The 10,925-nt window shown below is 50.8% G+C and overlaps 2 protein-coding genes across 2 annotated transcripts; both read left to right on the top strand.

The window, feature by feature from the left end:
- The first annotated feature begins 92 nt into the window (after positions 1 to 92).
- On the top strand, positions 93 to 10,563 carry LOC143268269 (uncharacterized). The gene is made up of 3 exons (XM_076549596.1): positions 93 to 341; positions 7,467 to 7,593; positions 8,864 to 10,563. The coding sequence occupies exons 1-3, from the start codon at positions 93 to 95 to the stop codon at positions 8,884 to 8,886; spliced, it is 399 nt and encodes a 132-aa protein (XP_076405711.1). The 3' UTR covers positions 8,887 to 10,563.
- On the top strand, positions 1,453 to 3,487 carry LOC143268270 (ELAV-like protein 3). The gene is made up of 2 exons (XM_076549597.1): positions 1,453 to 1,913; positions 2,587 to 3,487. The coding sequence occupies exons 1-2, from the start codon at positions 1,583 to 1,585 to the stop codon at positions 3,372 to 3,374; spliced, it is 1,119 nt and encodes a 372-aa protein (XP_076405712.1). The 5' UTR covers positions 1,453 to 1,582; the 3' UTR covers positions 3,375 to 3,487.
- Positions 10,564 to 10,925: the final 362 nt, after the last annotated feature.

Below are 10,925 nucleotides of genomic sequence, written 5' to 3'. Positions count from 1 at the left end.
GAAGGTCTGGAGACCTGGGGCCGCGCCGCCTGTCTTTGCAGTGCGGCTCCAGACGGTCCCTTCGGAGTCAGTGACTTGTAAAGTGGTGTTAGATGAATGCAGCCCAGAATGTCTCCATGGAGCCAGCGGTGTTTGTAGCCTGGCAAGACCGAGTGGCTTTCCTCAAGCGCTCCCGATTTTACACCGGACACGCCGTGTGCACCACATTCTCCACAGCTCTTAAGCATGGACGCCGTCGGGTCCTTCCATACTCCCCTTCGCGACTTAGGGAAAGTTTCTCTTGCAGGGGAAGGACCCCAGTGAACCGGGGAGGCTGCGCCCTGCCGTACGGTGAGGTGGAGGTGAGGCCTCAGTTCCCAACACCGTGGCTGTGACTTGACTGCATCTTTGTGTGGTCATGGCACACGAGCTGAGAGCTAGCAACCCATAGGTACCCAACATAGCCTCGTGCCCGACTGGCTCAGTTGCACAGGTCTGTGGAGCTGGCTGGGGCAACTTGGAGCAGAGCCACGGGCGTTGAGGGTGTTGAGGGCACAGAGAAGAGATTGCTGCAGTGGTGTTTGGCTTGATAACACCGCTGGCGTGAGGGACAGGTGACACCAGTGACGCTGCAAGGCAAAGAGCCAGGTGGCCCAGCCTTATGGCTCCACTCCACAACTGCAAATCTCCAGCTAGGATGCCCCAAGTGTTAAACCACCCAGATGTGCACAGATGGATAAATACACATCAACCTGTGGCGCTGTGGACCATCCATACAGCCTTAAAAAGTCTCTGTCCCAGGTCACAGCATGGACAACCCCAGAGGACACTATGCTCAGTGAAATAAGCCACTTACAAAGAACAAATCGTGCATGATTCCATTCATGGAGGTCACTAAAGGAATCAACTTCATAGAAACAGAATGGTATAGTAGATTGCAGGTTGTTTCCAGAAGAGGGAGTGTCAGTGGTGAGGGGACAGATAAAACTCCATGCTTTCATCCTAGCCAGAGAACGTCCCTTTATCTCTTAGAGACTGTAACACAGGCCAAACTGGATTTATGGCTTTGACTCAGACAAGAATTTTAGGACTAGTAAAATCAAATTTGAGGTTTTATTGAAGATATTTTAACATAGACTTAGAAGAGATTAAGAAAGGTATACCCCAGAGCGCGGAGCGCGCAGCGCGGGCCGGAGGGAGGGAGGGAGGGCGGGCGAGAGGCAAGGACCCGACACTCGGCACCCGGCACCCGGCACCGGACAGGCCGGACCGAGGGCCCACCGCAGAAGGCAGAGCTGCCGAGATCTTAGTAGGGAAGGGCGACCTCTCCGGGCCCCGCGGGGCCGCGCACTGGGCGTCCTCCACCGCGCGCCCGCTCCCTCCATCCACCTGCCGCCGGGGACCCGGCCGTCGGCGCGCGCATCCCCAGGCTCGGGTCCGTTCCCGGCCCTCGAGGGCGCCGCCGCCTCCATCTCCGCCTCTGCAGCGTCCGCAGCCGCAGACGCCCGGGCGGGACCCCGGCGTGAGCACCGGGCGCCCCCCCAGGAGTGCACGACCCCCGGAGCCGCCCTCGATACGGACCGCGCCCACCGGGCACACAAGAATGGTCACTCAGATACTGGGGGCCATGGAGTCTCAGGTTGGGGGGGGGCCGGCCGGCCCGGCCCTGCCCAACGGGCCACTCCTTGGGACAAACGGAGCCACTGACGACAGCAAGACCAACCTCATCGTCAACTACCTACCCCAGAACATGACACAGGATGAGTTCAAGAGTCTCTTCGGCAGCATCGGGGACATCGAATCCTGCAAGTTGGTCCGGGACAAGATCACAGGGCAGAGCCTGGGGTACGGGTTTGTGAACTATTCTGACCCCAATGATGCGGACAAAGCCATCAACACCCTCAACGGCCTCAAACTGCAGACAAAGACCATCAAGATCCGAGGCTAACACGGAGGATGCGGCCATCTCTTCCCTTCCTTGTTGCGATGGCTTTTCCACACAGACGAGCGCCTGCTAGGCCCCCATCTCAGGCTCAGATGTATTTTGAACTACACACAACAGTGGCTAACTCCGCTGGGCTGCCGGACACTCTTAGCTCTTCTGCACTCATCTTAAAGACCGCAGACTTTCCTCTAACTTTTAACTGTTTTCAGGGGATCTCCACACATTCCTGTAGTGCCCTCCGCCTTATCAAGCAGGCATCCCTCCAGATGAAGCCGGCCCTCCTGGGATTCCTCCCCCACACACGCTAACCCTGATGGCTCAGCCTTGTTTGCATGTCTCACTACCAGAGCGAGAACCGTGTAACTGCTGTCCTAGCACAGACACACACTCACAACAGCACACAGGACAAGGCAGCTCTGCCGGGATTCCCTCCCTGGAAGCTTCCCCCTCAGGCCTCTCAGCTTGCGGCCGGCCTTGCTGCCCATAGCCAGGACTGCGCTCTCACTCAGGCCCAGCTCATCTTTGCTTCGGTTGTGTCCCTGTTCTGGAGGCAGTGAGGGTGAGGGACAAAACTTTTCCTGAGGAGATACAGCACACATGTCTGCTCCCCCCAGATAGGGAGCCCACGACAGACCAAGTACAGATACCACCAAAGTCTAACTAGGTGTCCTATGCACGCCCCAGTTCCGCCTCTATCCGGGATGCTAACCTGTACGTCAGCGGCCTCCCCAAGACCATGAGCCAGAAGGAGATGGAACAACTCTTCTCCCAGTATGGTCGGATCATCACTTCCAGAATCCTGCTGGACCAGGCCACAGGTGTCTCCCGGGGTGTGGGATTCATCCGCTTTGACAAGAGGATCGAGGCGGAGGAAGCCATCAAGGGACTGAATGGACAGAAACCACTGGGTGCAGCCGAGCCAATCACTGTCAAGTTCGCAAACAACCCGAGTCAGAAGACGGGACAGGCCCTGCTCACCCACCTGTACCAGTCCTCTGCCCGGCGCTACGCGGGGCCCCTGCATCATCAGACACAGCGCTTCCGGCTGGACAATTTGCTCAACATGGCCTATGGAGTCAAAAGGTTTTCCCCAATCGCCATCGACGGCATGAGCGGCCTGGCCGGTGTGGGCTTGTCTGGAGGCGCTGCGGGTGCCGGCTGGTGCATCTTCGTGTACAACCTGTCCCCGGAAGCCGATGAGAGTGTGCTGTGGCAGCTTTTCGGACCCTTTGGGGCAGTCACCAATGTCAAGGTCATCCGAGATTTCACCACCAACAAGTGCAAGGGCTTCGGCTTTGTCACCATGACCAACTATGATGAGGCAGCCATGGCCATCGCCAGCCTGAACGGCTACCGCCTGGTTCCAACAGAAGCCACAGGCTGGAGCCCCTGGGAGCCCCAAACCTTCAACCCACCCCTCAGTGGGCCCAGTCACACCCGAGAGTCGTGAAGCCCCGCCCGCCCGCCCACTGGTTCTGGTTGCTTTCTTCCGGTGTCCTCTGCGTTTGGTGTCTGGCCACGGTCCCATTTGAGCGTCCAACTCTCTCTCCCCACCCCTCCTGGTGTTGTTCTTAACCGTCTGTGGAGTTTCTGCTGCAAGGAACAAAAAGAAAAAAAAAATTAAAAAAAGACCAAAAAATAAAAAACGGAAAAAAAAAAAAAGAAAAGAAAGAAAACTCAGAAGATGAAATATAGCAACAGGAAAGAAAGAAAAAAAGACAAAAACACACACAAAGACGATTTAAAAACAAAAAAAAGGAAAAAAAAAGATAAACTGTCACCAGTTAACTTTCTTGTACTTTTTTGCTGAATTTAGCTTCATGTAGTTTTAACTTATTGCTATGTTAACTATTTATTATCCTTGTTGGCCTGTTAAGGACCTTTGTGTATATTTCTGTTCTCATTGCTTTGCAAGTTGAAGGAAGGGGTCCCTTTTCTTTCAGTTTTGCTGAGATGTGGTTATGCCTAATTTATTTATAAAAAGGGGAAGTGGAGTCATTAAAGTAATAATTATTAATAACAGTAATGGTAGCGGAGTGCCCCCCGGGGGTGCCGTGGGCTCCGAGGGCTGGGGTCCCCACAGCTGTCGGTGCCCAGGGTCTCTCAACGGGATTGTTTTGCTATTGTCTTGAGAAGTTTTTTGTCTATTTAGCTGGTGAACTCTAGCTTGCTCACGATACACCAAACCTATTTATTCTGGTGGTTTCTAAGTCTGCCCTAATCCCCCCTCCCAGCAGGACAGGGGCTCCCCGCCTTCAGGAGGGTCCGACCCCTTCTTTCCCTGCTGTTTCTGGGGTCTCCCCCTGCCCTCCGCACATGCTGGAGGCATCCGAGCAATAAGGGCTGGGTTTGTCCCCCACCCTGGGGGGAGGGCGGGCTCTGAAGAGGGGGCTCCTCCCCCCACCCCCTCCCACCGAGGCCTAGGTCCCTGCTGCCCCCAAGACTGGGAGGAGGGGACTTTTTTCTAAGACACAAGCTTAGCCCAGCCAGGCCCCCTCCCTGGAGGCCAGTCCCCCAAGAGGGCCAGGCCAAGGGCTCCCAGGGAGAGGGGCCCTTGGGTCTTCCAAAGTCCCTGGGGGCCAGGGGCAGGGCCAGTAGGGAGGGGGCTCAGCCCCTCCAACCCTCCCTTCATCCTGTGTATTGGGAAAGTTTCAAACCAGGACAGAGTCCATGTTGGAGGTGATAAAAAAGAACTGTAGGAAAAAAACAAAAAACCAAACCTCAACCCAAACCCACGAACACTTCAAGTTGCGTTTAGACTATTTATTACTGAGATTCCAGGCCTGGCCGCGGTAACTGACTTTTACATGGAATTGTTTAATTATTTGTACTTTTCATGCCAGAAAATAAAAAGTTCAGAATCTTAAAAAAAAAAAAAAAAAAAAAAAAAAAAAGAAAGGTATACCCACATGTAGATCCTCAAAGGAGTCACAATCTTAGCACTCGCTATATACACCATTTTGATGGCTCTCAACTTAGATCTCAGAAGGATGCTTGCACATTGTACATGTGTATTATGAGATTATAGGGTGGCTTCAGACATGCCTTGGATGGAATTATAATCTGATAGGGTAAAACCAGGAGCCACTGGCTGCATAAGGAGTTTTGTACATGTCCTTTTCCTGTAAATAAAGTTTCTGATGAAAGTCCTAGAAAATTGCAGATTTATAGCTGAGGAGGGAAAAAGGTCTTGAACAGTTAATTGTGCCGGAATTCCTGCTTCTCTGTGGGTAAGAGGCTTCAACCAAATTTCTGGGTGAGGGGGCTCCTCTTCCTTCTCACAACCTAATTGTTTCCCTTTCTATCCTACCTCAGGATAAATAGGAAGTGAATACATTTTAAAGATTTGGGGGGCAAGGGTGGAGACAGGGTATTACTATGTAGCCTTTGGGTGGCCTAGAACTCACTATGTAGACCAGTCTTGCCTTGAACTCATAGAGATCCACCTGCCTCTGCTTCTCAGGTGCTGGGAAAGTGCAACACCATACCTGGCAAGATTGTTTTTATATTTATTTAAAGTATGTGTGTGCATGCTGTGAGCATCTTGTGTGTGCAGGGAATTAGAAAACCTGGAGCTAGAGTTAGAGGCAGTGGTGAGCTGAGTGCTGGGAACTGAACTCTTCTCCTCCATGGATTCATCTCTTCAGCCGCTGAAGTTAGTATTTTAATGGGAACAATACCAGTTTGGAAAGATGAAAAGGTTTGGGATTGATTATATCGTGTTTACTTATAGTCATAACTTTAAAAAAGGTTAAGATGGCTAATTTTCATCAGTTTTTGGGGTTGTTTTTTTTTTTTTTTTTTTTCGCGACAGGGTCTCACTATGTAGCCCTGGCTGTTCTGGAACTCACTGTGTAGACCAGACTGGCCTTGAACTCACAGAGATCAGTCTGCCTCTGCCTCCCAAGTGATGGGATTAAAGTCACTGACCCAGTGCACTCTTTTTTTTAAAGAGATTCTGGACTGTATGGTTTTGTTTTTTGTTTTTGTTTTCTGTTTGTTTGGTGTGTGTGTGTGTGTGTGTGTGTACTATTTTGTTGTTGTTTTGGTTTAAGGTGTGGGGAAGGGAGGGAGAAAGAATCTGAAGTTGGGTCAGTGGGAGAATCTGGGAAGTTGGGGGAGGAGAAAAAATATGATCAAAATACATTGCATGAAAAATCTTTAAAATAAAATAAGATTTTGGTTAGGTGGGTCTTGCCTGGTCAGGTTGTCCAAGGTTCTGGGGACTAAGTATGCAGCCAACTTCAGCTGTGCCACTTCCCTAGTCGCAAGGAGCCCAGGTAGCTGTCCTATTTTCTTACATCCTTTGTGTGTAGGTGACGTGGCCTGAGCAGAGCCTTACTCCTACACCTTCATGCCCCTCACCTGCCTCTGCTGCTTCCCCAGAAAGGCCATCTGCTCTTGGAAAGAGACAAGCAGTCCTTGGTTCATGAAGGGAAGGTGGTCTCCCATTCCCAAAGCACATGGCAGCATTCTCAGTACCTGGAGTAAGGCAAATAGAAGTCCCCATTCTCACTGACCCACACTCTACCATTACCCCCAAGGTCAGGACCCCAAGGTCAGGAGCCTGATTAGTGCTGTAGCTGTACTTGAGACCTCAGAGCCTGCAGCTAACTAGGTCAGGCCTTTACTCAAAGAAAACCTAGTCCCACATATCTCCCCTGTAGACAGAGTTTTTGTCATCGGGACAAAAATGCTTCAAAAATAAATGCACAGAGACTTATTAATTATAAATGCTTGGCCGATGGCTCAGGCTTGTTACTAGATAACTCTTACATTTTAAATTAACATATATTTCTTATCTACCTTCTGCCACATGGTGGTACCTTCTTTCAACATGACTCGTTCATCTTGCTTCTTTCTGCATCTCTCGAGGCTCCTCTGGCTCCACCCTTCGTCTTCCCAATGTCCTTAGTCTGGTTCTCCTGCCTAACCTTATCCTGTCCAGCTATTGGTCAATAAGCTTCTTTATTAAACCAATAACAGCAACATATATTCATACAGTGTAAAGGAATAGAATACATTCTCTCCTACAAAATCCCAGTTCTTCCAGGTTTTCTGAGCTTATAAGACCTACCCAGAAAGGAATCCAGCAAGGAGCCAGGATACCTCAGGCTCAGGCGCCCCTCATCCCATCTCAGCCTTTTCCCACTGCAGGCTGCTAGAGGGCCTTCCCAAAAGCAGGAACATGGGGCTACCAGGCTGAGTCCCCAGTTGCATATAGGGTAGGAAGCTGCCCCTACCCCATCAGGTGTGCTGACCCTCCACAGCTCATGCTCTGTAGCTAGCTACCTCTGAGAACTGGGCAGTACACTGAATCAATGGGGGCCTGAAATGGACATCTCTCCTGGTCCTGAGCCTAGGGCAGTATTGGGGGGGGGGTACCTGTTCCAAGCAAGCCTTATCCATTCTTCTGAAGAACCATGTTTGCAACTCTCCGTCCTTGGTGGAGGCAGGAAGATTCTTCAGGTCTCTCCAGTGAGTCCAGAAGACTTGGGCTTTGCCCCATAAACATCTTCTCCTTTCCCTGCTTGCTCCATAGACATTGCTACCCAAGCCCCAAAGCCAAGTTGCAAAGCTCTGGGAGGCAGAGTCCACATCCTGCTGGTGGATCCCAAATGAGGCAATTCCTCCACACATCAGTTCCCTCCCTGTCACTGTAGCTGGCGGTAAGTGCCACTTCATTGGGGTGGTAACCCAAATTTGGGTAGTGACCCAAAATTCCATGAGTGCCATATACCAACAGATACAGAAAATTTCAGAACTGTATGGGCAGCCCCTGTGGATGTTCCTTTCATAACACTTGGCTGAGGGGCATTTTACTCTCTTCAAATAGAAATCACAAACAGAGGTGGCTCCCTCAGTGCTGACAGACCTACACACCTGAAACTCGCAAGCAGGCTTCCAAGCCTCAGAGCTTAGCATTCAAGCCCTGATACCTAGAGCCCTGTGGTCCCAGCCTTTCAAAGCCAGAAACTCAAAGCTCTAGGTACTCAAATCACAGCAATTCTTTGCCTTCAAAGGTGGCGGCCCTGGAGCCAGTGTTACAGGTCCAAAGCTGAGTGATCAGGTCCTCTGCTACCTGAACCAGGCTCATTGCTCACTACTTTACTGAAGGGCCAGGAACCAGCAAAATCTGGAAGAGAAAAATTCTCAGCTTCTCTCTGCCCTTGCCTGTAGCCCTGTTCCAAATGATAGAAAAGATGAGCAAATGCCAGGAAATGTGTACCTGTACATACAGCTTCCAATAAATGATCTGAACTCACCTTTTCCTGGGGGACATCCAGTAGCTGCCCTTTTGGTGCCAGGGCTTCGGACCCCAGTGTAGGAGTTTGTGAAATCAGTCAATCAATCAATTCAAAACCTCTCCCTCCTTCCCTTTTCTGCCCTCCCTTCTTTCTGATGGTCTCAGGCTCATGGCAAATCTCCTGCCCTAGTCTCTCAAGTGCTGAGATCACAGGTATGAGCCACCACACCTAGCTAAAACATTTTTAAATTAATATTTAAACCCTTTGAACAATTTAATTTCAAAAGTCAAGATCTGTCCACAGTTGACACACGGAATACGGCTCTCCCGTGAGAAGCCTGTGCCCATTCCAGAGTGTGACTGTTGTTCTCTTACATGTTTCCCTTCCTTTTGAGATGGTGGATGTTTGTTTGTATATGCCATATACATTCAGTGCCCAAGGAAGCCAGAAGAGGTTCCAGTGTTGGTTCCCTTGGAGATGGAGTTACAGGTGCTTGTAAGCCACCTGATCCGGTTGCTTGGGAACCAAACTCAGGTCCCCTGAAAGAGCAGCAAGCACTCTTCTCCTCTCAGCCATCTCTCCATCCCAATCGTCAGCTCTTAATCCCCATGCTTAGATCTTCGAGAAAGCTTTTTCTAAATAAACACAGGGTTTGCTTTATCCTGACTCACACTGAAATTCTCTTCTGCAGTGAGGAATCCTGGCTTCCTCTGAGTGGAGTTTGGAAGAGCTCCATGGACTGTCGTAGGCAGGAGTGCAGAGACTACACTTGCCTGTGTGTGGTGCCTACTGTGTCCTGGAACTGTAGGAGCTTTTGAGCTGAAGAAACCTCAGCCTGAAGCGGGAGAGGACCAGAGGAGAAGTAACTCAGACAGACAGAGAGGATCCAAGAGTGACTCCCATACCAGATCAGGAAGTTAGTCCAGGACAGAGGGCCTCCAGAACACAGGACTATAGTTTCACAACCAGGCTAAGCTGGGACTGCAGCCCCTCAGTCTGCAGCCTGGACTCTGCCCTTCACTATATGCTCCTCACTGCCGGGTAACATTTTCCTCCCATAAAACATGGCTTCTATCAGTTGGACTCATAAACCCGCTAATGATCCCTGAAGGCCAGCCTTGTGCCCCTTAGGCAGACATCTGAGGCCCTTCATTAGGGAAGCCCAGCTATCTACCCCACCCCGACCTCCCATTGTACACACACAGATGTGGCTTCTTTGCCTCCTCACACCATCCCAGGAGCTCTTTCTCCAGTTCACCGGGTATCCCATCTGACCCCCAGGGCCCTGACTCCCAGCCCTGCTCCACCCATGTGATTGCTGGCATTTATCACCCCACCTCACAGCTGCCCCAGAAGCTATCTCCTGCAGACACTCACCTCTCCCTCTGCTGGGATGAGGGTGTGTTTCTCTCAGGGGAACTTGCCTGGGCTTATGGGGACAAGTGGATCAATGTCACTCAACAGCCAGAGCCAACAAGATCCAGAAATGCGGGACCTGCGGACCAGTGTAGAGCGCTGAAGAGTGGCCTCAAAGAGAATTGGCCCCTGTGCATGCAAGGCAGCTACACCAAGGGTCTTGGCAAATGCCAATGAAGAACCTCAGAATGAAGTCACTTAGAGTAGGGTAGACTCCTAGTACAGTTTATTCCCAAAAGACACAGATATTAAAGGCCTGGCCCCCAGTCTGTGGGGCTATTAGAAGTTGGTAGAACCCTTAGGAGGAGGAGCCTAATGTCAGAAACTGGGGTGACTGGAAATGTCCCATCAGATTGTGGGGCCCAGACCTTCCTCATTCTCTTTTACTTCCTGGCCATGCAGTGGGTGGTTTTGCTTTGTCACATGCCCCCATAAAGTGCCATCTTGCCACTAGTTCAAAAACTGTGGATCTGCTCTGTGGCCTCACCCACGGGCCACCAGCTCCTCACTCTGCAACTAAAGGAGAGATTTTCACCGCCTGCCCACACTGTCTCAGAAAGCAACACTCTGATTTCCCTCTGGATCAGGAGCAAGTCCAGCTGGATCCCCAACCAGGACAGAGGGTAGACAAAAGGCTCCCCTAAAGGACTTGGAAGACAGGAGAAGGCAAAGAAGTCACAGCGTGTAACTGCTCTTAGCTGTGTTACCCAAAAGCACTGTTGGGGGGACCTTTCTTTTCAGAAGTTAATTATTCTCACACTTAGAATTTATTTCCTCATAGGCCCCAAACCAAAGGGCACAAGCACAAAGGGGGTGTTGTGGAAGCTGAGGCTCCTGCAGAGGTCACGTTGGGGTCAGAATCTACGGCACTACCTTGGGCAGGGAACCAGCAGAAGGCTATTTCTGAAGCCATAAAGGCTCAAAACACCCTGCGTTGCAAATTAATAAATATCACTGTTGATAGACAGGAACAAAGCCTGCCTTCACTTCTTGATTTGGTGGCCTGTTTGGTGAAGTACTTAGGAACAGGCTCAGCCAACATACACACACAATGGCTTTAACTACATCCTGTGAATTTATTTTTCCAGAGAGAAATATTTCTGAGGGGAAATGTCCATAAAAGTAGCTTTAGCAGAGCGTTATTGTGTGTGCATTTCCTATAGGAAATCTGTTTAGTTTAAATCCCAGCTTGAGGGCTCAAAGACAGGGGACCCAGAGCAGCCTGCTGACAGCCCGGAGGGGGTGGGGTGGTGGTCTGGGGCCACTGTGCCCTTTGCCCTTGAGATGACTCTCAGTTCTGTGCTCATTGTTTCCGACTTATTCTTAGGAGAGTGAAG

Source organism: Peromyscus maniculatus, chromosome 13, assembly GCF_049852395.1.
Source record: "Peromyscus maniculatus bairdii isolate BWxNUB_F1_BW_parent chromosome 13, HU_Pman_BW_mat_3.1, whole genome shotgun sequence".
NCBI lineage: Eukaryota > Metazoa > Chordata > Mammalia > Rodentia > Cricetidae > Peromyscus > Peromyscus maniculatus.
The sequence above is the reverse complement of the archived record's forward strand: the minus strand, read 5'-3'. Positions and strand labels throughout refer to the sequence as shown.

Coding starts and splice junctions, on each gene's coding strand:
- LOC143268269 (XM_076549596.1), top strand. CDS start 93: ATGAATGCAGCCCAGAATGTCTCCATGGAGCCAGCGGTGTTTGTAGCC. Junction 342..7,466: donor TGCCGTACGGTGAGGTGGAG/GTGAGGCCTCAG, acceptor CTTGCTCCATAG/ACATTGCTACCCAAGCCCCA. Junction 7,594..8,863: donor CCCTGTCACTGTAGCTGGCG/GTAAGTGCCACT, acceptor TCTCTTCTGCAG/TGAGGAATCCTGGCTTCCTC.
- LOC143268270 (XM_076549597.1), top strand. CDS start 1,583: ATGGTCACTCAGATACTGGGGGCCATGGAGTCTCAGGTTGGGGGGGGG. Junction 1,914..2,586: donor ACTGCAGACAAAGACCATCA/AGATCCGAGGCT, acceptor CAAAGTCTAACT/AGGTGTCCTATGCACGCCCC.